Source organism: Pteropus alecto, unplaced genomic scaffold (genome assembly GCF_000325575.1).
Source record: "Pteropus alecto unplaced genomic scaffold, ASM32557v1 scaffold150, whole genome shotgun sequence".
Classification (NCBI taxonomy): domain Eukaryota; kingdom Metazoa; phylum Chordata; class Mammalia; order Chiroptera; family Pteropodidae; genus Pteropus; species Pteropus alecto.
Window position 1 is genome coordinate 30,411 of NW_006429686.1, and position 26,760 is coordinate 57,170.

At 37.4% G+C, this 26,760-nt stretch overlaps 1 protein-coding gene across 1 annotated transcript in view; it reads right to left on the reverse strand.

Annotated features, from left to right (window-relative positions):
• The window catches only part of LOC102894096 (E3 ubiquitin-protein ligase RNF128), a gene marked incomplete at its 3' end in the record, with an annotated part of 28,782 nt that extends 20,534 nt beyond the window's left edge, over window positions 1-8,248 (reverse strand). Inside the window, exon 1 of the mRNA XM_006904026.1 lies at window positions 7,753-8,248. Coding sequence (XP_006904088.1) covers window positions 7,753-8,245 — 493 coding nt within the window. The remainder of the gene's footprint in view (window positions 1-7,752) is intronic.
• Window positions 8,249-26,760: the final 18,512 nt, after the last annotated feature.

The window sequence follows — 26,760 nt, forward strand, 5'->3', positions numbered from 1 at the left end:
TCTTTAAATTCTCATAAGTCTATAAATCATTTCTATTATCATATATGCTTTGTTCCTATTGTTGCTATAGTCACATTATGAATGCTTTCTTTAGTATTTATGAACGATAAGATTATTTTGATTTTTAAATAACTGCTTTTTCTGATTATAAGTATAAAGGATATTCATTATAGGAAATTCAGAAGATACAGAAAAATAATAATGAAGAGAAAAATAACCATCCATAATTCCACCACCCAGAAATAACCAAGGTTAATATTTTGGCATATTTTCTTTTTAAAAGCTAAGACTTTCTAGTTGCAGGCAGCATTTAACTAAGCTACTTCAACATTTTATCTGAAATGATAATGATTAGTATCTTGAGACAAACATACACACATATCAAGTGAGTTCTAGTACCATTGTCTTTCAAAAAAAGTAAAAATAAATAGGGTTTTGAAAATCACTGATTTATATCTAACTTGAGCATTCAAGCATTAAAACCAAGTAAATCACAGCCTCCATCAAGTCAGGCATGATTTGCCAAACTTTCTTTTTGAAAGAAATCAATATTGTAACAAGTCTATGGGTAAATTCAAGCAGTAACTATATGCTACAATATATAGAAAGACATATATACAGACAAAAAAGAAAAAGAACAGGAAATGGAATAACAACCAGCCCTTGTGCTTTGCTTTGCCCCATAGGGCTCCAAAGTGGGTGTTAACATCACAATACGGCAACTCTGAACTGGCTTAGTAACTAACTGCATAACAAAGTGCATGTACTCTAATCTTGGAAATAACTCCCTATAGTATGAAGCTGAGGATCACTAGTTAACTAGCTCTGATGCAGTGAAGGAGAGTCTTTCTGTGGGTGACTAGGCTTTTACCACATACTGCAAGATGCCTTTCCCTCAAGAGGCAAAGTTGACAATTGTGCTGCTTCAAAAATTCTTCATCTTGGAGTACGAGGTAGTAGTCTTGCGGGGTCTGGTACTGTTCTGTTTCTTGATTTAGGTGCTGGTTACACGAGTGTGTTCACTTTGTGAAAATTTACTGAGTTCTACACTAAGGATTTCTGTACTTGTTTGGTATGCATTTATGCTTCAATTAAATTTACATATACAAAAAGTTATTCATCCTGTGGTACCCTATCATGTAAACTTTGGGAAAAACACCAACAGTAGTTTACAGTTCAGTGGCCATCATGAAAAAGAAAAGCCATTTTAGTCAATGAGGTGCTATCTAACCAAGCAACAAAAAAACTGGGTGTGAACAAAGACATCACCTATAGGAATTTTATGGGAGAAGAGGAACTAAAGCACAAATAGTGATCAAACCTTTCAAAAGACTAAGGCCACAATAGGCATATGTATTAGAACAGATCACATATGTGGCTAGTAAGTCTATTTTTATGTAAAGCTCTGTGGAGTATATTTTTGTTTTAAATGTTCTAATTCACACACCTCCCAGTCATCATTTCTGTGTTTCCTTTCTGCTTGGTAATAGAAGAGCAGCTCAATTCCATCCCCCAAAGACTACCACTTTCAACTTATAAGAGAATCCTCTGTCTACTTTTAATTACATGGGAAATGCTCACAATAACAAGCAGGACACAAAACTATACAGTATATAATTCTTTAAATAACACATATGCAGAACAAAAGAAGAAAATGACAACACCCCAAAAAGCTAAAATGATTATATCTATGCATTTTTTCCCTTTAAATTGTATGTATTTTCTTAATACTACATTAATACTCATGAAAAAATAATCATCATGATAAAAATAGGATACAAAACTATACCTATACACGGAAAAACAGATAAGAAATATTAATGGTGTGACCTCTGTGGAATCGTGCAGTTTTTATTTTAGTTTTATACTTTTCTCTATTTTCTAAGTTTACTGCAAGAAGCATGATTAATTTTATAATCAGAAAATAACTTAGAAAATGTTGTTAGTACTTTACTCTATTTCCTCTAGTTAAACCTGGGAACAGAGATTAAATACAGTGTTCTGTGTGAGATAACACATCTTCCAGGGACTGGGGGTGGGGAGAAGTTCTTTATGTGGTTAGAAAAACAATTTGCTCATCAAACTATATTTTTTAAAACAGGTTTTTATGTTATAGAATTCCACATTCACCAACATATTCGATGGAAGCATATTAATTGGAGACATAAATTGAATGCTCATGTAAACCAAGTTTTTAAAACATCAAAAATAGAACAGGAAAAGTTCCCTGTAAAAACACTATTTATTTGTTACTTACATCATTTTGCCATTAAAAACCCATACACTGGCCCATGATGGTGATCACTATAAAAATTGAGAAGCTTGCAATCTTGAAGTATTTATACATTCTTATTCCTCCTACTTTACCTTAATTATTTTGTGTATTCACGCAAGAAGCTCAGTATCTAGCATACAGTAGACCCCTGAAAAATGCTCAATGAATTGAATTTCCATCCCCTTCAATTAGATACTTTTCTAGTAGATCTTATGACCTTTTGGCATTCTTGGCTATTTAAGGCAACTTGACAAGCATTTCCAGAGCACATGTAGTACAAAGGTCATATGGGCAATATGAAAATTAATAAAACATTGAAATTATTATGGTCCAGTAGGAAGGTAAAATATATAAACAAATAACTACCAGCAAAATGCAGAAAGAACTATGAGATGAAGTGTTAAGAGAACAAAGAGAAGAGATTATTTTGTTTTTGGTGTGGGCTGTAGTGGGAAGAGGAAATGAAGGAATTGAGAACTACTTCAAAGATAAGGAGGCGTTTCTGTTGAGTTTTGAAGGACGGGTAAAGTTTGACCAGCAGAGGTAAGAAAAGGGTATGCAGGCTATATAGGCAAAAGCAGAAGTACAAGCAAAGGAATAACAGGAAAGGATAGAGAACAGTTTAGGGATCAACATGAGATAAGAGGTATATAATACTACAAAAGTAGTTTGGAACTAGATTAAGAGTCTTGTATGCCATGCTGGGAAATGTAATCTAAAATTTATAAGTAATGGGCTTTTGAGCAATGGTAAGCATTTGTTCTCATGAGAAGAAATAGGAACTGAAAGCAGGGTAATAATAGTTAAAAGGGAAAGGAGACATATGTGAGAAGATTTAAAGTGATAGAATCAACTGGATGTGGCAGTTAATTATTGGAGGGGTATGTTGGGGGCCTTGGTTTAAATGCAAGGAAGAAAAGGTGTTAGATGAATGAATAAAATAGAAATAAAACAAAAGAGAAGTGAAATAAGCAAGAGACTGCTTGGGAGAGGGTTTCAAAGGAGTGATCAACAGTCAAATACAGTACTGTGGAGATGTCAAAAAGATGTGTCTGGAAATAGATTTAGGAATGGTAAATCATACCACTTATTCTCTTCGCATACTTTTTTGAACCTCTCACTCTACTAAAAAAAAAAGTTCTTTTCAAAGTCAACATCCTAGGGGGGGAAAAAAAAAACAGTACAAAAACTAAATGTCAGGTGGTTGAGATGGGATTGGGTGGTGGTAAATCTGTGTGAAATACTATCCTGAAGCCTTTTGTGAATGGAAAGAAGATTGGTAGGAGATTGGAGAAGCAGTTAGTTGAGAAAAAAATGACAAACACAGGTGGGTCAAAAGATCATTTTCTTGTAAGAAATTCACTCTACGCACCCTATTCCTAAAGAGTTAAATTTAGGATTTCAGGTAATGTGGGCTTTGAAGTACTCTAGGCCAGGGGTCCCCAACCCCTGGGCCATAGACCAGTCTGTGGCCTGTTAGGAATCTGGCCACAGAGCAGGAAGTGAGCAGCAGGTGAGAGAGCAAAGCTTTATCTGTATTTGCGGCCGCTCCCCAGCACTAGCTAGCTAGCATCACCACCTCAGCTCCACCTCAGATCATCAGGCATTAGATTCTCATAGGAGCACCAGTCAGTGGTGCCAAAAGCATTGGAGATTGCTGCTCTAGGCTATTCATTTTCAAATTATGTATGACAAACACAAGACTCAATTTTCATTTTCTAAAATACGTTTAACTATCTTAACTAGAATAAAAAAATTATAGTAGCTTTCTGTATGCCAGATATCTTAAATATTTTATCTCATTTAATCCCAGCAACCTTATAAGGCAAGTTTACTATCATGCCCATGTTACATAGGAGAAAACTGAGACTTAGAGAAGTAAAATAACTCGCCTAAGATCTTAAAAATAGTTAAGTGACAGAGCCCAACTTCTTAATATGCTCTACTGACTTTTGACAATGTACAGAAGCAACTGTTTTCTCTGTCAAACTGTAGCCCATTGAAGACCACCCAATTATTAACTTAAACTGCTTGATTCATTCATTTTCTTACATCCTTTGGGAATAATGCTTCTGCCATCCCTTTGAATATGTTTCAAGTTCTTGTAAATGTGTCATGGGTTATGAAGGTTGTAGCTCTACAAAGGACTTTCAAAAAATTCATGCCTGTACATGTGACTCAAGGAAGATTGTACAAGCAAAGACCTGCACCACTTGAACCCCTGGGCTGTGCTCAATCAGCATGCAAAGCTCAGTCCCATCTGTGTGGTGAAAGTAGAACAGTTAGTTGCGCAATAACAAAAACGCGTACCTAGTCTTATTATGACAATGCTGCTTTTAGATGTGCTTACTTTACATTTTGGCTTCTTCATGTCTGATTTTCATAGTTAAGACATATGAATAGTGATTAAACTTTGAAACCAAATGTTCTCTTAGTTTTCTTCCAGGTTTCTCGATTAATTTCACTGAAAAATATAGAGATCGCAAGACAAGCTGTTAAGAAACATCTATCATTTGCAATTATTTATCTGTGTGAATAAGGCTTTTCTGGGTACTTTGCAACCAAAATAATACCATACAGAAATAAACTGCATGGAGTGATGCAAGGCTACAACTACCTTTTGTGAATGTCAGTATACATAAAAACAGCCTCATTTCCCTAATTGATTGCTCTTATATAGTGGAGTTTCTCTCTGATAAACAAAAGTTAGAGGAACTGTTCTAAACTAGAACTAAATCAGTTAGTTCTGTTGACTTGGAACAAATGGGTTTTCATGGTCACAGGATTCTAATAGGTGAGAGTGTGGATGCTCAGCACAAACTTCAACAAAGGACAAACAAATCAAGCACAGGCCCTGTGAGAGTGGGTGAAGAGAGATTTTGTAAACAAAGTAGATAGCACCGGCTTTTCCACAGTTGGCGGCCCTTGTGTAATTCATAGCAATATATATTGGGTTCATCAACACTTAAACCCCAGTCCTACCTCTGCTAGACCCAAGATAAATTATTTTTGACTAGAGATTATAATGAACCCTAGGATTTTTCTGAGGAATGAACAAACAATACAGAACTTTGCAAACAAATATTGAACAACACACATAAATGAAATGCAAAGTGATTTTCCCGTGTTGAAAAGTAGTTTCTTTAGCAGTTCAAGGAGAAATGTGATTCCATACCTCAAGTAACTAGCTAGCTTTTTTATCTAGCTGGTCTAATGGTAAACTTTGCTATTGTCGCCATCTCAGATAATAATTTTTTTTAAAGTATCAAAATATCTTTCTGAAAGTTTAAATAATCAATACTTAGGGCTTTATTTCTATAGTATCCTGAAGCAAAACAGCCATAATTAGATTCCCAGTGATTCATGTCTTCAAACTGACAGTTGCATAATCATATATTTCTTTTTTTTTTTTTGCATCTTGTTATCAGCCTATTACCATAACTAACCTTAGTTGAGTGTTTATTATCTGCTAGGTATTTTACTTATGTTATCCTTAATAATCACAGCAATGTAAATATTATCTCCATCTTACAGAAGGGGAAACAAAGATGCAGTAAAGTTAAATAATCTGACCAAGGACACAAAGCTGTTGTGTGGTAAATCTAGAATTTGATTCCCATTCTTGACCAAAATGCCTGTGCTTTTCCTAGCATGCAATACTGTCCCCCAATAAAATATAAGTAAAATGTTTATAGTGTGCCTGGCACATAGTAGGAGCTCAACAAAAATAATTTTATTGTCTCTTAAAACTATCAAATAAATATTCAGCTTATATCCTTAACAGAAATAGGATGAAAGCAATCTAGAAACTCTTTAAAGAGTACTCTTTAATTCCAAATCATTCATGCAAATGAATCTCATCTGTAGGAGACAAAGTCAAACCCTTGCATTTAGGTAGCCAATTGAAATGTAAGGACTTTAAAAAATTTATCGTCTTTATTCTTCATTTTTATTAACCTTTAAAAAGTAATTTCATTTTAATCAATAAATTATCAACCAAGAGAGATAGTTACTCCTTTAATCAATATAAAATTTAAGAAGCACAGCATTTTAAGCTGAAAGGGCTATTAGAGTTCATCTAGTTCACTTTTGTCTCTGCCAACTTGGCCTCCACCTCCTACCTCTATACTATCATTTGACTAGTGACTAACTAATACAAGGACACAAAGCTGGTAGAGGCAAAGAAGAGAATAAAATCTCCTGAGTTCCAGTTCAGTGTTCCTTCCATTATTCCACCCAGGCCTACTCAATGCAAGTACTCTCTAGGCAGGGCTAGACACACTATTTTAAGGGGGGGGGGAACCCTCTAACTACTTAAATAGATTCATCTCTACAGTGACTCCTAAATGGCTAATCCTATCAGCTAACCTTTACTGAGGATGATGTGTTAAACTCTTTACAGGAATTATTTCATTTCATCCTCAAGGCAAACCTATGGGAGAAGTTCTTAGTTTGTCGCCCACTTGATTGATGAAGGAACCCAGACTCAAAGACTTCAAATAAGTGGCCCAAGGTCACAGGACTAGTAAGCAATGGAGCCAGAATTTACCCAAGGCCTGACTTGAGGCCCAGCTCTCAACAATGATACACTGCTATTATGTCTCTTCCTTTTTCTCCTAAAACTTGTTCTTTGTCCTTTGGGGTTTAGGATCACTATATATATAACATGTATACCTAATCACATTTAGAGGTAAGGTTTCTGGAAGGGTAAGTGCAGAGGGAAAAATTTTAACCCACATCATCCCCACAAATGTAAAACCCACCTGGACTACTTTCTCCAAAATGTAGGCCTTTGCTATCCTCATGCATAAATCTCTTCTTTTTTCATTAACAATCACCTCTTTTGTCACTCAATAATCCTAAATCAGATTTTTCAAAGGCAAAAGAAAGCACTGATAGCAACAATCACTTGGGACCTGAGACCCCTGGCATAAAAGAGCCCAAAAGGGCAAAGCAAAGTTTCCACCAAAACAGCAATGAGGTTAACGGGGCACAGTAACACAATCTTGTACCTGATACTAGGAAACATGGAGAGAAAAACAGAGCTGAGGGGAAAATATGCTACAGGCCTGAGGTTGTTAAACAGGAAAAGAGTGAGGAAGGGATTTCCTGGCAGTCTTCTCCCCAGTCATTTCAAAGCCAATGCCCACCACCAATTAATTCAATTCAAGGCACCCTTGTGACACACCAGGAAAAGGCGAAGCAAAGAGCTCCAACAGTCCTTCTCGAATTGCTAGCCTCCGCACTCCGTTTGTCTTACCCTTTTTCACCAGAGAGGCAAATTCTAAAGGAATTTTCCGCCCAACCCCCCATGCAAAGTGAACCTTGGGGAGGAGAGGACCCTGCTTCACTTGATGGGGAAAAGAGACTCGTTTCCTTTCGAAGCAAGGGGATAGGAGGAGGAGAGCACTTAAGAAAATAAAAGAAACTGGCCTTGGCAGGGGCTTGACGGGGCGCAATTTAGAAGCTGCACTCACCCGGGTGAGACATGGGGATGACCTCATTGCGGGTCCCCGGGAAGTTAAAGATGACGGCTCCAGACGCCCCTCTCTCGTAGGCCAGATGGATCTTGTCTGCGAAGGTGCAGCCCCCTCCGCGCTGGATGAGGGCCAACCAAGAGACTTGCACGGTGTTTCCCCAGTCCCCCGAGACCGTGGGCACCGTGAAATTCGTGTGAGGGTTACAGGCATTGAGCGCCCCCGGCCCGTCGGGCGGTACCAGGACCCCAGCCACAGGCTCAAGCGGGGAATCCTGGCCGTACACGCCCTCCTCGCTCAGCTCCCACACTGTGCGGTTCACTCCCGTGTGCGGAACACGCCAGGACACATTTAGGTACGCGGTCCACACGGCTTCGGCTCCCCGGGAGCCGGGGGCATGCGGACTCAGAGCCAGCAGGAAGCTCCACGCCAACAATCGGGGAAAGGCGCAGCCACCGCAGCAGAAGACCCGGGCCCCAAGCGGTGGCCCCATGGCGCGCGCACTCTGCGGTACCCTAGGGCCCGTGGCACGCACCCTCCTGGCTTGTGGCAGGACCCTGGCCTTGACCAGGTGCGCGCCAGGTGGGGAGAGGGCGGGGAGAAACCCGCGCGCGGCGAGCTAGGTCCGAGCCCACAGGCACGTAGCCTCGGTGGAGATGTTGCTGCAGATGCAGCTCTTCACTGCTCTAGCTCTCTTCGCTGCTGCTGCGGCCGCGTCGGGCTCTGGGGCTTTAGCATGAAGCTCCGCCCAAACGACTGGGGGTAGAGGTGGCTGGGAGAGAGGAAAGGACACTGCAGGATCCGCCTTTTAAAAGGGTAACAGGATAACCAGGCATTAGAGTAGGATCTGAGGCTGTGTGGCCAGGTGTGTCACGTGGTTTTAGGAAAAATGGACAGGTGAGGAACTATAGAATCCGAACGTAGAAAAACTCTCTGGTTGTATTCGAGCCCGTTTTGAATTTCAAGAATACATTTTTCATTCTGACATTTGCCTAAAAGGCATTTCAGGCTTAAGATGCCAAAATGTGAAAATACTTATAAAGAGCACAGATTCGAAGGGTCTGAGTTGTAGTCAAGAGAATTTGCGTAAGTGGACGGTGCTGGGGGCAGGTCGTTTACTGGGTGGGGGTAGGAGCAAGAAAAGCATGTTACTTTTTTTTTTAACCTTTCTACTTTCCTGCTCCAAACAAGCGTCATACCCGTGTATTTCCTTCTTACTCTTACTCCATGCTAAATAAACTGCAACAGAGGGTCCTAAAAATAATCTTAATCCTCAATAAAGAATTACCGTTTTCACACACCTCAAAACTAGGCCTCTTCATTTTCCCCAAAACAGGCTTATCCAAATGGATACCTCTGCGCCATTCATGACCTTAACTGCATAATCTTTCTCCATTTCCCACCATCTAAAAGGAGCCCGACCAACTTTGGCAATTCACTCATGGCACTATTGGATTACAATTTCTCCTTACTTTAAATATACAGTTTTTATACACCCTGTCAATTATTGCATTTAGTAGATGCTCAGTAAATATGCACTGGATTAAAGTGAACTGATACACCTGGTGTCTGACAGTTATGGATAACTTTTTTTTATCGTGACATTGGTTAACGAAATCCAGTAAGTTTCAGCTGTATACTTTAACAGGTCATTTTAACTATGTTGATTCTTCCAACCCAAGAACATGGAATATCTTTCCACTTCTTTGTATCTTCTTCGATTTCTTTTAATAGAGTCTTACAGTTTTCATTATATAGGTTATGAATAACTTTTGATCTTGGGGAAATTACTTCTCTGTACCTCAGTTTCCTCATCATCTGTGAAATGGGAATAATAGTACCTACCCCTTAGTGTTATTGAGATGATTAAATGACTTCATACATGTAATGCACTTAAAACAGTCCTAAGCAGAATGTAAAAATCATATCTGTTAAATACTTTTATTAAACAGGTTCAGGGATCCAATACTTTTTCAATAATCAGTTTGTTACTTTGAGGTATTAATCAGAGAAAATGACGTTCAGAATGTTCAGCTTAAGCCACTTTTTCAGTTCAAGGAAATATAATTTATTTTATCCAACTAAATATTTGTTAAAATACTGATCAATCACTCTCCTTAGACCCTGACCCAACATTTACTTAATATTATTCCTAAAGGTTAAGCATGGGACAATTCTGCACTTGATACTTTTACAACTTGAGAGAAACCTAGTAGAAAATTAACACCATAACCAAACAGCACCTAGAATCCACATAAATAGGCAATTCTGTGAAACATGAACCCTAGGTATTGAAAGGGACTTTAGAGACCAAGAGAGTATATGGGTCCAATAGCATGGTACTTCCAACGCCTGATGATGTTAATCTCTAAGATAAAATTTACCTAAGGGAAAGTGAAAGGGTAGGATCAGCCACCTCTATGAAATGGTACAATTCCAGAAATTCAATTTGTTAGTGAAAAGCTCTCAAAATTCTCTCACTATTACCTGCATGACAATCAACTATATCATACTTTGAGAAACAGTGTGTTCAAAAGAAAAAAAAAATTATAAGGCGCCTACAAAATGAAGTTCAGGGTGATATTTGTTAACATTCATTCTTAAACAAATATTTATTTCACATCTACTATATGCCAGCCATGGGCTAAGCATTGGGGTAAAAAATCAGATAAGACTCTGTTCTCAAAAAGCTCATAAATGAACTTTGATGAAACAAACAAACAAATTGATGATTGCAGGAGAGTGCTATATGTATATAGTGTAAGTGCTCTGATAGATGTATGGATAGGGCAGCAGTGGGTAATAGAGAAAAGGAACCTAATCCAGACTAGGAAGTAAGGAAAAGCTTCCTAGAGGAGGTTACACCTGTACTGAGCTTGAGAGAGCCTTTCTAGGCAGAGAAGAGTACAAGGAAAGACATTGAGGCATGAAACTGAAAATGTTGGGTAACAACAAGTACAGGCTCTGTGAAGTTCTATAAACATAAAATGATTAGATGGAGCCCAGAACACATGAGATAAACTTATAGAGATGCACAGGTGTTAAGTTTTTGAGAGTCCCTTGGGTAAAGCTGGGGAGTTTGGACTTCATCCAAAACCAAGAAGTAATATAATCAGGGTTTAAGCAGGGAGTGATATATAATCAGATTTGAATTTTAGAGATCATTATGTCTTTTTTGTGGATAATAGATTGGAAGGGGCAAGAATAGAAGCATGGAGCCCAGATAGAAGGTGGTTGACAGTGCTCCAGGTGGGAGATGAAAGTAGCCTGGACTAGACAGGTAGTGGAGACAGATTGGGAATGTATTTTGAAGGTAGAATCAACAGGTCTTATTTGAAGGATGAAAGAAAGAGGAGAGTTAGGGATTGCTCTGAGGTTTTTGGCTTGAAGACTGGGTGACAAGCAGGAGGAGGGTTTAAACTGTATAGAGCAGGTAGGAAGGAGAGATGAGTTCAGTTTAGATATGTTGATTTTGAGTACCTATGATGTAACTAGGTGGAACTCTCTGGTAGGCAGTTGGATTTTCTGAATCCTGGACACCTACTAAGTGCAAGACACTGGAGAGGCATGGGTATATAGAGACAGTTCTTGACTTTAATGAGTTCACAGTTTGCAGGAAAGTTAGAGAGGTAAACAAAATAAAGTAATAAATGCTATGACTGATAAAAGCATAGAATGCTATGGCAACATGGGTGTGACTCAGTCTTTCCGCCCCGCCCCCAACGGGTCCACAGGCTGAGTCTTTAAGAACAAATAGAGTTAAGCAAAAAGAATAAGAATATTCAGGCATAGTCAATAGTATATTACATTCTCTGATTAGAACAACAGGGAATATCCAGGGAACTAACATGCAGTAGTTAGGTACAGCTGGAATGTAAGTTGTAAGGTGGGAGCCAAGGGAAGTAATGCTGGTCAAGTAGGCTGTGCCAGAACATGGAGAGTTTAGAAGACTATGTTAAAGAGTGTGGACTCAATACACATGTGCACACATGTATATACACATGCACACACACTAAGTAAATATAGCAAAACAATAATTATTGAATCTAGATGGTGGGTATATAAGTAATTATATTATTTTTTAACTTTTCTCTATATTTTAAACTTTTTGTAATAAGTTTAAAATTGTGAATTTATATTAAAGTTTATGGAACAAATGAATATGATCAGACTTAGACCTAAATAGATCCTCTTGATTGTATGAAGGCAAGACAAAAAGCAAAAACTAGAGAGGAAGCTAATATCCCAGTACTATTCTGGAAGTCTAGCCCAATTGTGGAGATAGAGCTTATCAGACTATCATAGCTTGATGACATGACCATTAAAATCATCCTATGAACTCTCCCTTGCTACAAGTTCATCCTCACCAAGCAACCTTCTCATTATCATTTAGCTACTCATGTAAATATACCTACAGGGAGATAATGCACTGATCAGCAAACACTAGTATCTGGAACAGTTATACTTCTCATTATAAATTAATCCATTGGCATTCTGGCTTATATATTGGTCTCTTGTGAATCCGATTACGTGTGAGTCAGTTCCCAGGAGCCCAGTCTCTGATTATACCACCAATCAAATTTCAAAGTTTGCAAAGCTAAGAATCAGTATGTAGATCACAACTGTATCAAAGTCCTTCCACTCTATGGAAATTTGTCTAAGTAACTCTCTAGCTTTCCCTAACCATATCCTCTGTCTCGCTGTGATTTCTTTTCAAACTGCAACAGAACCTGGCTATCAGGAATGAGGTCTCTTGATGGGGAGCATCGTCAGAGAGCTTGTAAGAAACAAAGGATATCGGGTCCTACCCCAGACCTGCTGAATCAGAATCTGCATTTTAACAAGATTACCAGGTAATTTGTACTCACATGTAAGTTTGAGAAGCTCTGAGGTAGACTAGAGTGTTCCTGACAGGTAGGGTAGCCAGCACCAAACCTCTGCTTGGACATTCCCATGTTAGAGCTTACTACCTCATAAAGTATCACATCCTGAGTAGTACTGCACATTTCTTGTTGGAAAGTTCATGTAAGTATGGTTTGACTTTGCTTCAGTCCTTCCTCTTCCTCCAACCTAACTCTTCCAACCCCAGGTCCCCAGAGTTTCCATGCTACTCCCTGGCTGTATTGACAGCATGCCAGGGCCTTTGCTTTGAGCAGTTTCCCTGTATCAGACCTCACCTTTTCCTGACCCTCAAACCAGATTTATTAGTCCTAGATGTATTCCCTCAGGGGCCTTCTGTCCATAAGACTAATAACAGCTACTGTTCATTGAGCATTTACTATGTGCTTTACATGCATTATCTCATTAATCTCACAACCATCTGTAATTATCCCAATTTTCAGAAGAGGAAACTGGCTCAGAGAGAATTAGTAACTTGCCTAAGATCATATAGATAGTTCCTGAATCAGGATTCCAATGTAGTTCAGACTATAAGTATTCATAGCTGATAATGACTCAATATCTTCTCTCTGGAGAGTGACATTTGCATTTTAACATTGCCTTACGCCAAATGTTTCTTGTATGCATTTCAGGCGCTATGACCAGTGAGAGAGATATATTTGGGGAAGGAGTCTTTTTGAATTCCTCAAATCCTACCGCAAAGGCTAGCCCTGCCAAATATTTGTATCAGCAATACTGAACAGAAAGCTGTCCTGAGCAGTGCGGTATCTAGTGATGACTGATAAACAGAGAAGCATCCTGTAGGAGCAACAACAGGACACCATTGTGGCTGATTAAGTTTCCAGACACACTGAGTTTCTGCAGAGGTGCAGAGATGGACGATAGTGTTCAGTTCTTGTCTGTAAAAACTGAGATAGCACATCTGGTTTCTTACCACCAAATAAATGGCAAAAGCACCACCTGAGACAACTAGTGTCCTGGCATCTAAGTGATGCTGTGGCTACACAGCTTGATAATATAGGTGTAGAGAATGTGTGGAGAAGAGATGGCAATAAATTTTCACTCTAGGCAAATGCTCTATGGATAGTAAGAAAAAAATGATGGGGGTGTAGAGAGAGTGAGCAGCCAAAGAAAACAAAGCAAAAAGCCAAAATGTGATGCTGCAGCATACTTTCAAATAATATAACATCACTTGTAAATGCAGATAAACCTCAGTGAGCTCAAGTGGGTATACAATCATTAGAAAACAGAGGATTTTGTAAACAAATCTTTTATGGACTCAAAGAAAATAGGATTTTTAGAGAGGGGATTTACAACAGATGTGATATATCTTAAACTAAGAACAGTCTTCTCACACCCGTAACATTAATAGCTACCATTGAGAGCTTATTATTTATTGGCCAGTTGCTTTATACCTGTGACATAAGTATTATATGCTACATCTTACAGAAGAAATTGAGGCTCAGGTTACATAACTTGGTATGGTCACCCAAGGTAACCAAATGACAGAATCGAAATTTGAACCCACATCTTAGGTCAAAACTACACTCTTCCCAGTATAGCACTTTCCACTCTATATAACACTACCTTCAAAAGTAGAGGTAGGAAGGAAACATATTTATTGAGAACACTACTATGTATCAGATTCTTCACTTGCATTAATTATATCATTTGATTCTTATGACAGGTAATAAAATTCTATTATACAGTAATTCCCATTTTTTAGATGAGGAGAATGAGATTCGGAAAGGTGAAGTATCTTGCCAAAAATCACATAGCTAGTAAGTGGCAGAGGTGAAATTCACATAGGAGTATGTTTGACTCCAAATTCACTCTGCTGTACCACCTTCCCACATACATAGTAAGGATATAATGACAAGGTGGAAAGAATGGGTGTTTTTCAGCCACATCCAGTAACACATTTTAGCACATTAAGAACCCCCTCAAAAAAGCAGCCCCAAATCCTAGATAACAGAGATTAGGAGAGCACTTAGTAAAGTGCTTCATCATCATTTGTAAATGTCTACATCTTTGGTTGCTCACATGAGTGTGTGGAGAGAAGTGCCTGAATTTGTGTTAAGTGCAGAAGGGTGTTTTATGTCCACTGATGAAAACTGGCACAGAAAGGACTTGCATTGATGGAGAACAATTCAGAAAATTTGAGCTAGATTGTGTTGACTTGATTGCTACTGGGGGACCAGATTAACTATTTTGAGTTTAAGGAGATAACTGACAGGATTTCAAATTGCTTAAGAAGGATAAGAGTGGGGAAGGGCCCAAGGCATAGGGCAGAAATGGCTTCAGGGAAAAGGTGATAGGGGAAGTGCTGGAGGAAATGATTGGCATAAGTGGTTTTTACCCTCCACTGCTATATCAGGTCAATCTACTTAGGAAACTCATCTAGTCTCCTGCTGTCTCCTCTCCCTCATTTTCGGGTTTCTAGTATGATGAAGATTTCAAAAGAATTAAATCTGTGACTACGAGAGATTTATGTATATGTTATTAAAAATTACTTGAGGAAAATGGGAGAGAAAAATATTTTTAATGACTTTGCTTCCAGTCTATTCATACTATTCAGTAGACTAGATCCACGGAGCTCCCCCATTCCAGTTTATGTTATTTTTAACTTTCTGTTGACTGGTTATGTGACACCGAGGAAGTTTCTTTCTTTCCTCAACTACAAATAGGGATAATAATAATAATAATAATAAATTATATAGATATATTTGAACCACTTAATGTTCCCTCAGATTAAAGCCTAACAAATCAAATAATATATGTAAAATAAATGTCTATGATATTGTCACTGCCTAGGACAAGAACAAGTGACAGAGACTTATAGAAGGGAGTGGGCCTGGCAAGCATGGATAAGATCAATTTAGCAAATTAGGGAGGAGTTAAGTTCTTAAAAATGTACTTTAGCAGTATTTTTTTTTTTAACCTACAGACAGAATGGGATTCTTTCTTAACAGGAATCAAATTCGATAATTCCCAATATAGCTGGGGCTTCTGTAAAGCAATTTAAGAATAAACATATGTATATGGTAGTGCATAACCACAATCACCTACTAAGGCCAAAGCTTTGCCCTTTAGAAGCTAAAATCTGCCTGAGTGTAGGCAAAGGCAGCCTTTGTATTCCAAGGGACAAAGTCACAAATTCGCAGCTGCCAACTATATGCATTAAGATTAGCTGCAGCTGGTCAGGGCTCAAAATTGGTCAATAACTCGGAGTAAATAAGTATCTGGCAATAAGTGACAAGGTGCTAGCACATAGTTGAGACAACTGAAATTGCTGGCTTACCACTCGTGATTCACACCGTAATTAAGTTCTGTCACAACAAAATTGGGAAAGTGTTATGGCTATGTTGGTCACAGGAAACAGGAAAAGGACAAGCAGGCCTTCAACAAAAGGGTTTTATGGCTACAAAAATTACTTTGGTTTGACTTCACCACAAATCATACAGTATAAAGTATAGGAACTTTAACGAGGGAAAACACTAACAGGAACATCAAAATGAAAAAAAAAATTGCTCAAATCCATTCAACCACAGCACACTCTGGAATCTATAAAATCACTTCTCCCTTAGCTGATAATCTTCCAATTAGAAGGTAGTAAGTACATTTTTTTTCTCCAAGTTGTCTCTGTGTGACTTTGGGTGCAGATAGTATTAGTATCCTTCATGTTCTTCACAGAAAACTAGCACAGAAGCACAAGTCAGTAACTGCTTAATATTCTGGAAGTTGTCAACTCTAGAGCCACAGAAAACTTTTACCAGAGGCAATAAAGTGGCTCAGCAATGTTTGAATTTCGTGGGGAAAAAAGAAAGCAGAAATTGAAATCCCACACTCTTGTTTGTTTGAAGAAGAGGCTTATCAAGTTCACCTTCAATGATTCCACCAGTTCATTAAAGGTCTTAGGTGGTGATGTTTGAGGTATTTAGAGACCTGATGAGAGCATATGTTTGGGCCTTACATGGTATTTAGGACACAGCACCCTGCTGGTTTTAGGACCTTCTATTTTGTTGGATTCAAGGCAGGATGAAAACTTTTCAGCACACACATTCCAGGAAGTACCCTATCCTATATCAGTGTTTTTAATTATGCCCCATATAAGGCATTTTCAGCAGAGGTTTCAAGTCCCAAGACAGAATGGTAATAGTCAATTCCTTAAAAATAGTATACTAGAAAGTGAGTTTATAGTGTCCGCTAGCTTTCCTTTTAACAGAAACTTATCCCTGTCACTGCAAATTGTTAGGCAGCAGTTAACGAGCAAAGGACAAGCAGACTTTCTGGGGGAAAAATGTGCTAGATTAATCCCACCAGATCATGGCAGTCAATATACAAATTTAAGAATAAAACATTTTTATTAACCTTGACCCTTTGGGCTGTCTGGCATACAAAATTGTAAGTGAAAGCATCATTGGACATATAGGAGTAACAATATTCTTTTTGGAGGTTTCGGTGATTTAAAAGAATATTCATTCATTCATTAATTTATTCATTAGAATAAGAAACATTTTTTTAGAGCTTCTAATGTCTACAGAGTCTTGTGATGGTTGCTGGGGAAGATAAAAAGATGACTGCAACAAGGTCCCTCCATTAAGTATCTGAGACTACTGGGGGCAAGTTATATGAAGACAAATTTTTGGTCCCTCTCTTTACTGTTGCCTACATGCATTTAGATTATTAGCAGTACATGCTTTAATTGAAAGCATAGTCTGATCTCAATTTCTACTAATGGAGAAAAGAAGTGACATTAATTTTCTTTTAGACTATTGTAAATAGTCTAATTGATTTATCTGCTTTAAATCTCTCCCCCACTCCAAATAATTCTTCATATCACTGCCATATAATACTTTCTAAAACATAGCTATGGTAATGTCACTTCTCATTGCATATTGAATTAAATAGAAATTTCTAAACTTGGAAGGCTAGGCCCTCAGCAATCTAGGTCTATCTGACCACTGTCCCCTTCATGCCACCACTGTATCTGACATGTATCTGTATTATATATAGCATCTTCCATACTATGCTGCATTTATTTACTTACAAACCAATTTCCTCCATCAGAGACTAAATTACTTGAGAGGAGGGACCATGTATTTTCTTTCTTTGTGGCCGAGCTCTTAGCCTGGCACATTAGAGTACATTTGAAGAGCAAGTAGATGGAGAGCAAGAACCGGAGGACAGGCCAGATAGTTTGCTGGTTAGGCGTTATGAAACTTTTTCAGTGTTTTTAAGGTATCATTTACATAGAGAGTAAAATTCACCCTTTTTAGTGTACAATTCTATAAGTTTTGACAAACATATAGTCATGTAACCACTACCACAATTAAAATATAGAATAGTTTTGTCATCCCCTAAATTCCCTCATGCTGTGCCCTTATAGGCAAATCCTTTCCCCCACTCTTAACCCCTGACAACCTCTCTTCTGTTTTCTGTCTCTATAATTTTGCCTTTTCCAGAATGTCATATAAATTGAATCGTTCAGTACATAGCTGTTTGTGTCTGACTTCTTTTAGCTAGCACAATGCATTTGAGATTCATCCATGTTATTGTGTTGGCACGACTTTTAAACAAAAGAGTGGTCAGAGAGATGGGTACTGTGAGGGGGTGCAAAGTCCTGTGTAAGTATAGAGGCAGGAGTGTTTGCTTCTGACTCAAGGAATTAGGGGAGATTTCATGGTGAAATTAACATCTGAGCTGGGCCTTGAGAGATAGGTGGTATTTTTCTAGGTACACATGGTGAGGGAAGATATTTCAGTAAAGGATATAGCAGGAACAAAAGCTCAAAGTCAGGAAAGAGCAGAGGGGATTTGGAGAACACTATTTCAGTTTGGCTAGAGCACAAGAGGAGGAGAAGCGGGTGGTAGGACAGCAAAGGTAGGTTAGGTCTTTGTTGTCCTCGAATAACATATTTAGGAATTTGGTCTTGATTTGTTAGGCAGTGGATAACCATTGCAAGCTTTTGAAGGAGGAGAGTAACCATTGCTCTTTTTGGAGGAGAGTAATAGTTCTGCCTGCAGGTAATTCTGCTGCCCTATCTGAGCTGAAGGAGACTGCTCTCTGTCCGAGTGGGTATACAAAAGTGACTCTTAAAACAAGGCAACAAATGACATCTAAATATATCAAAAGCATACCAAGGGTATATAATATCTGTACTACCGGTATATATATGCTAGAAAATGTATTTGTGACATGAATGAATCCAATATCTACCAAAGGCTCTCCTATCTCTCCATTCATTTGTATTCTCTCAATTCTCTCTATGGTCAAAGTTTCCTAGATCCTATTTTCCTAGTTCTCCATAGAAACATCTATACTGGGGTAAGTAAGAATTAATGTTAGGGCTTCTGTCTTAGCATATAAGCAATAAAAAATTCTAGTCGAACAGCATTTCTTTCTTTTGTAAGAACAAACTATCTAGTGATATTAATCAAATTCCTATGTAGAAAGAACTCATTCCTATTTTGGATGCTTACAGACATTTCACCACAGAGGATATACAGATGGCAAATAAGCACATGAAAAGATATTCAACATCATTAACCATTAAGGAAATGCAAATTAAAGCCACCGTGTGATATCACTGCATACCTACCAAAATGGCTAACAAATAAAATAATAAAATAAAAATTAGAAAAATAACACCAAATTATAGCAAGAATGTGGAGAAACTGGATTGCATATACTCATACAGTGTTGGTGCGAATATAAAATGGTACAGCCAATGTAGAAAAACAGTCTGGCAGTTTCTTACAAAACTATACATACGACTACCATATGACTCAGCAAATTTCAGTCATGGGCATTTATCTCAGATAAATGAAAACTTACATTCACTAACAGCTATATATAAATGTTCATAGCAGCTTCATTCATAATTGCCAAAAACTGGAGATAACAAGATAGGTGAATGGTTGAACAAACCGTAGTACATCCATACCATGGAATACTAATTAAAAATAAGAATGAACTATGAATATATGCAACTGTCTGGATGAATTGCCAGAGAATTATGCTGACTGAAAAAAAGCCAATCCAAAAAGTTTACATATAGTATGATTCCATTTACATAACATTTTTGAGATGAAAACATTATAGTAATGGAGAACCAATTAGTGGTTGCCCAGAGCTAAGGAGAGGGTATGAGGTGGAGGTGTATGTCACTAAAAAGGGGCAAAGTGAGGGAGCCCTGTGGTGATGGAACTGCTCTGAATCTTGCCTGTGGTGGTGGTCATATGAACCTACGCATGTGATAAAATTGCATAGAACATGCAAATGAGTGCATGTAAAACTAATAAAATCCAAATAAAGTGGGTGGATTGTATCGATGTCAGTCTCCTGGTGGTGATATTGTACTATACTTATATAAAGTGATTCCATTGGGGGAAACTGGGTGAATGGTATACAGGATCTCTATTTCTTTCTTACAATTGAGTATGAAATTATCTCAAAACAAAGTTTTTTAAAAAGAGGAATATGCATTGGTTGTAGAAATGTATAATACATTACTTGAATTTAACTTTAGGAAACCTTTTTTTTTTTTTTGCTGAGGAATTTAGATGTTTTCTTACGACATAAAATTAAAAAATAATTCACAATGTTTCTAGTTTTAATTATGTCGTCAGGAAACATAGAGCCCAAACAGGGGCGGCTAACTTCTGTTCCTTCTATGGTGATTCTTAACCTCATTCGGGGTCAGAATTTCTTCTGAAAATTTGATAAACTCTATGTACAGAATAAATAAACATACACAATTTTGTGTACAATTTCAAAGAGTTTTATGGACCTCATGAAGTTTATCCAGTGACCCCATGTTACTGTTAATCTACTGCTATGCTGTTTAATAGGATAGCCAATAGCCATATTTTTGCTATTTAAAATTGAATAAAATTAAACATTCAGTTCTTCAGGCACATTAGCCGCATTTCAAGTGCTCAGTAGTCACAGGTGGCTTGTTGTTATGTATTGGACAGCACAGAGATAGAACTTTGTATCACTGAAGAATATTCTCTTGGACAGCATTGCTCTAGAACATTTAAAATAAGATTTACTTTATTTTTGGCATTATAGAGATTGTATTATTTAAAATTTTCCTTCACGTTCCAATGGTTTCTTAATCACCTATGGTATGGAGAGACTCAGATTTCTCCTGAAGCAGATCTGATTAAGGAAGGAAGATTTTTCCATATTTTAAGACATCTTAAGACATACAAGGTTACTTATCCAGGAAATTATTGTCTGGGAGTTTGATTCTACTTTATAGTTTTGATTTATAATCTCTAGACCCTATGGAGGAATGAAGGATATTCCAAGAATACCAAGATGTCATGAATGTGATTTAAAGGTTTTGGAGCTAAAAAAGTTTTTCATTCTAACAAAAGAAAAAAAAAAGAAAATTGTGATCTTGAAATATCCTGTGACTTGGTGATATATTTTATCCATGTCTTTGTTATCATCAGCCTTTCTTAACATGTTTTTTAAATTGCAATACTCCTGGAATTTTAGTATTCTAATCAAAGTTAGTGGTACCATACTGAAAAGAGACAAAAGAAATGGCTAAATTTGCAGCATCACCATTTAGATGTCCATTGTATGCATGCATGCATACATGCATGCATGCATGTATGTATGCATGTATTTATATATTTTTGTTGTATTTCATTTATTTCACCTTCCTTATATCTTTTTTTTTAATTACTAAAGTATATTTGGTATACAATATTATGTCAGTTTCAGGTATACAACATAGTGATTGGACATTTATATACTTTACAATGTGATCACCACAATAAATCTAAAAACCATCTGTCACCATGCAAAGTCATTATGATATTATTGATTGTATTCCCTGTGCTGTACACTACATCCTTGTGGTTTATTTATTTTATAACTGAACTAAAAAGCTTTTACACAGAGAAGGAAACCATCAACAAAATTAAAAGACAACTTACTGAATGAGAGAAGATATTTGCAAATGATATATTCGATAACAGGTTGCTATCTAAATATATAAGGAACTCATACAACTCAACATCGAAAACAAACAATTCAATTAAAAAATGGGCAGAGAATCTGAATAGACATTTTTCCAAAGAAGACATACAGATGGCCAAAAAACATGAAAAGATGCTCATCATCATTAGTCACCAGGGAAATGCAAATCAAAACCACAATGAGATACCACCTCACATCAGTCATAATAGTTATTATCAAAAAGTCAACAAGTAACAAGTGTTGGTGAGAATGTAAAGAAAAGAGAACCCTTGTGCACTGTTGGTGGGATTATAAATTGGTGGAGCCACTATGGAAAACAGTCTGAAGTTTCCTCAAAAAATTAAAAATAGAACTATAAGACCCAGAAATTCTACTAATGAGTATTTATCTGAAGAAAATAAAAAACACTAATTTGAAAAGATATATGCACCCTTATGTTCACTGCAGCATTATTTACAATAGTCAAGATATGGAAGCAACCTAGGTGTCCATCGATAGATGAATGGTTAGAGAAGATTGGGCATATATTTAGAATTAAATATTACATAGCCATAAAATGAATGAAATCTTGCTATTTGCGACAACATGGATGGACCTAGAGGATATTATGCTAAATGAAATTGTCAAAGACAAACACTGCATAATTTCACTTATATGTAGAATCTGAAAAAACAGAACTAATGAATGATCAAAACAAACAGAAACAGACTAATAGATACAGAGAACAAATTGATAATGTCCAGAGGGTTGTGTGTGTGTGGCGGGGGCGGGGGGTGGTGGTGGTGGTTGGAGATGGGTGAAAAAGATTTACTTTATTTTAAAAAATCAATTCTACATACTTATAACTTCAAGACAATTTCAGCTGCACAACTACTCTATGTGACCCATCTGGGTGCCTGCAAGGACACTCCAGCCTAAGAACTCCCTCTTTAGATAGATTCTAATTTATTCATAAATGTTTTATTTCATATTGGGTTTAATCAAGGGACTACTTTAAACCTCCTTTGAATTAGGTAGGATATAGATCCTAAATTTTTATCATTTCAGTTATAATATACAATGGAAAAAGACAGGACTGGCACTTGCAAATAGGAAGAATTGTTTCAAGTATATTAGGTATTTTTAGAGAACAGATACAGATGAATAAATATTAGGAGATAGTCAAAAGTCAGGCTTATCTACAAAATACCAAAACAATTGGTTAAAAGTGGAATATTCAGTTGCTTTGTTGATCTGGTATTTTGCTTTATTTTAGAGTCATGTAAACATATATGATACTAACTGTGGAATAGTGTTATTAAAATAGGGGGAAGAGCAAGATTTAAATGCTATGATGAGAAAATAAACAGCTGAGTTGAGTTACATTTTAGATGTATAGCCAGAAAAAAGGTGCAGAACATGTAAGGGAAATTGTGTCATGCAATAAATAGCTTTCTGGTTCATTGTACTTTGTCAAGTATTTAGGAATAGAAGGCATTCATATTTAAAGTAGTAGTCATTTACTAAAGCTCTGATGATCTTTCTCTTATTAAGAGAATTATATTCTTAAAATGTAAACAGTATTCCTGCATTCTGGCTTTCTCCTTCAAATATTGAAATCAACTTTTTTTCTTTTATAAATTGAATTTAATTTTCCATCTAAAGCTAGGTATACACCAGAATTATTATATTGAAGATGTAGTTTTCTCAGGGTCATTGTTTATTAGCCTCCTAAAAAAGAATTGAGTCAGTTCTCAATTATAGATACCAATAGATGGGAAGCAGTGATGCAGATAATATGAATGAGGAGATAATCAAAAAGACACTTGAAGGTGGCTTTGAAATGCATTTTTCAGCATGTTGTCATCTTATGTTTTACACAAGCATTTCCTTTAGACCAATAATTGGTGACTCTGAAGTAGTTTGAGTGATTGAAGAAATTTAGCCTGAGATTTAAACACTGCCAGTGAACTGGCTGCATGCAGATAATAAAATGAATGACATGACAGTATATTCATGTTCTGTATATCGCCTTACTCCCATAAACATGTAATCACTAAAGAAAATGTATGGACTCACTGGTCTTATTCATTCTGGGAATTTATTCACATCTTCAAGGTGCTTATTTTTTTACAGCTTTATTGATATATAATAGACAATTAGTTGCTCATATTTACAGTGTACAATTCAATGAGTTTTTTCAATTATAGTTAGTTTGCAATAATATATTAGTTTCAGTTACACAGCATAGTGATTAGAGATCTGTATAATCAACAAAGTGATCACCCCAATAAATCTAGTACACCTCTGCCCCTTTACATATTTATTACAATATTATTGACTATATTCCTTAGGCTACACTTTATATTTGCATGACTATTGTGTAACTATCCATTTGTACTTCTTAATCCATTTGACCTTTTACACTGACCCCCAACCCCTCTCCCATCTAGTAACCCTCAAAATATTCTCTGTATCTATGAGTTTGTTCCCATTTTTCTTGTTTATTTTGTTATTTAGATTCCATATGTACGTGAAATCATGTGGCATTTGTGTTTCTCTATCTGACTTACTCCATTCAGCACAATACCCTCTAGGTCCATCATGCAATATCTTTTTCCATCTTCTTCCTTTTAGTCTGTGTGTGTCTTTTAATCTGAAGTGAGTCTCTTATAGGCGGCATATGTAGGGGTCTTGTTTTCTTATCTATTCGAGTCTCTTATAGGCAGCATATGTAGGGGGCTTGTTTTCTTATCTATTCGACTACCCTCTCTATTGATTAGAACATTTAATTATTTTTCATTTGAAGTACCTGTTGATAGATATGTATAGTTATTGCCATTCTTTATTCTTATTTTTGCTATATGTTTTTTTCTTTTTCTTAGAGAAGTCCTTCCAACATTTCCTGTAATGTGGGCTTAGTGGTAATGAATTCCTCTTTCTTGTCTGGGAAGCTCTTTATCTGTCCTTTGACTCCAAATGATAGCTTTGCTGGATAAAATAATCTTGGTTGTAGATCCTGAGTTTTCATCACTTTGAATATTCTATGCCGAGCCCTTCTGTCCTGCAAAGTGTCTTTTGAGAAATCAGCAGCCAGTCTTATGTGAGCTTCCTTGTAGGTAGCTAACGGCTTTTCTCTTGCTGCTTTTAAGATTCTGTCTTTGAATTTAACCTTTGGCATTTTAATTATAATGTGTCTTGGTGTGGGCTACTTTGAGTTCTCGGTTTTTGGAACTCTCTGAGCTTCCTGGGGTTTTATGTCTATTTCTTTCACCAGGTTAGGGAAGTTTTCCATCATTATTTCTTCAAATAGATTTTCAACTTCTTGCTCTCTCTCTTCTCCTTTTGGTACCCTTAGGATGTGAATGTTGTTACATTTGATGTTCTCCCATAGGCTCCTTAAATTATTTTCATGTTTTTGGATTCTTTTTTCTTGTTGCTGTTCTGATTGGTGTCCTCTGCTACCCCATCCTCTGTATCAGTGATTTGAATGTCCGCTTCATCCACATTGTTGATTCCCTCTAATATACTCTTTATCTCAGATGTTATATTCTTCATTTATGACTGATTCCTTTTTATAATTTCCATCTCCATTTTTATAGTTTTTATCTCTTTGTTAAAGTTCTCACTGAGTTCATCTACTCTTTCACTAAGTTCACCGAGCATCCTTATAACCAGTGTTTTGAACTCTGCATCTGGTAGATGATTGCTTGATTCCATTTTTCTTGGAGCTCTGTACTGTTCTTTCATGTAGGACATGCTTCTCTGTCTCCCCATTTTGACTGCCTTTCTGTGTCTGTTTTTATGTACTAAGCAAAACTCCTAAGTCTTCCAGTCTTATTAGCATGGCTTTGTGTAGTAGGTGTCCAGTGGCACAGTCCTGAGAGGGGTTCAGCTGCAGGCCAAGTTTAGCCCCAGCCTGTGCCCCTCGGGAGCCACTTGCTAAGATTCAGTAAGCAATCTCCAGTTGGCCAATACCCATGTTGTGCTTATAGTTGCCTCAAGAGGCCAGGCCAGAAACTGAAGCCAGGTGCCACCAGTGCAGGGCTTGGAACTGCTAAGCAAGGGGCATAGGGCACAATGAAGACATCACTGGATGTGGATTGAGTAGGGCTGCGAGTTGGGGGAGGTGGAGTTTCAGGGAATCCTCTGGGCAGAGCAACTTCTGTTATCCAGTCTGATGATGTCTCAGCTCCGGTAGTCCACACACTGGCGGGGGCGGGGGGTAGTCTCAACAGAGGAACAGTGGATGCCACCAGCACTTCAGCCTGGGGGAAAGCCTCACTTCCAGCCCTCACCTTAAAGTCTAACAACTCAGTGTTTCCCCTTATGTCACTGGCACCCTCCGAGCAGCCAACCTGGTGCTGGAGCTCAGCACAAGCGAGTCCATCACTGCAAAAGTTCAGTTGCAGTCTCTTTAAGAGGAAAGCCTGCACCTGCTGCCTGCAGTTGCCACAGCCTCTGTCTTGCTCAGTCACATGGGACCTGATAGCCTCGCATCTCCACCCACTCCTACCATTACAGGATGATTTCTTATTTTTCTCCCTAGTTATAGTGCCTCTGTTCATCCAGACCACAGGTGACTCTGCTTGTTGTTTGCTCTGTGGTTTTGTCAGGACTCTGGTGTGGTTGCAAAAGGTAATGTACAAAGCCTCTACCCTCTACACCATCTTGTCCGGTGTTTAAGGTGCTTGATTTTAAAGTAATCAATTAGATTTATTTCTGTTTTATTCAAATCTATCTGGGTGACCTTGACTATCTTGGTGTTCTCTTAATTGAAAGCATTGCCATATGGTGTCAGAAGACATTGGAAATTTTACTTCAGATGCCAATGTAGCACACTACTTACTATTTAAATGTGCTTGAGACAAATACCAAGGTGTTTGGATTAGCCATGAAAGTTCTTGACATGCCCTCTGGTGGGCCTTTCTTTTATAAGGTTGGAACAGGAAAATGCTGTGTCATCTAGTTGTACAGTGGGTTGGAGAAAAGGAATTCCACTGTAACTATCTGGTGATAAATAAACCCTAAATATGAATTCACAAATCTTTCTGGCACAGATAAGTCTGGCACATTTAGCTAGTTTCAAAGCTAAAAGGAAGATTTAAAATGCTAAAATGAAAACTTTGT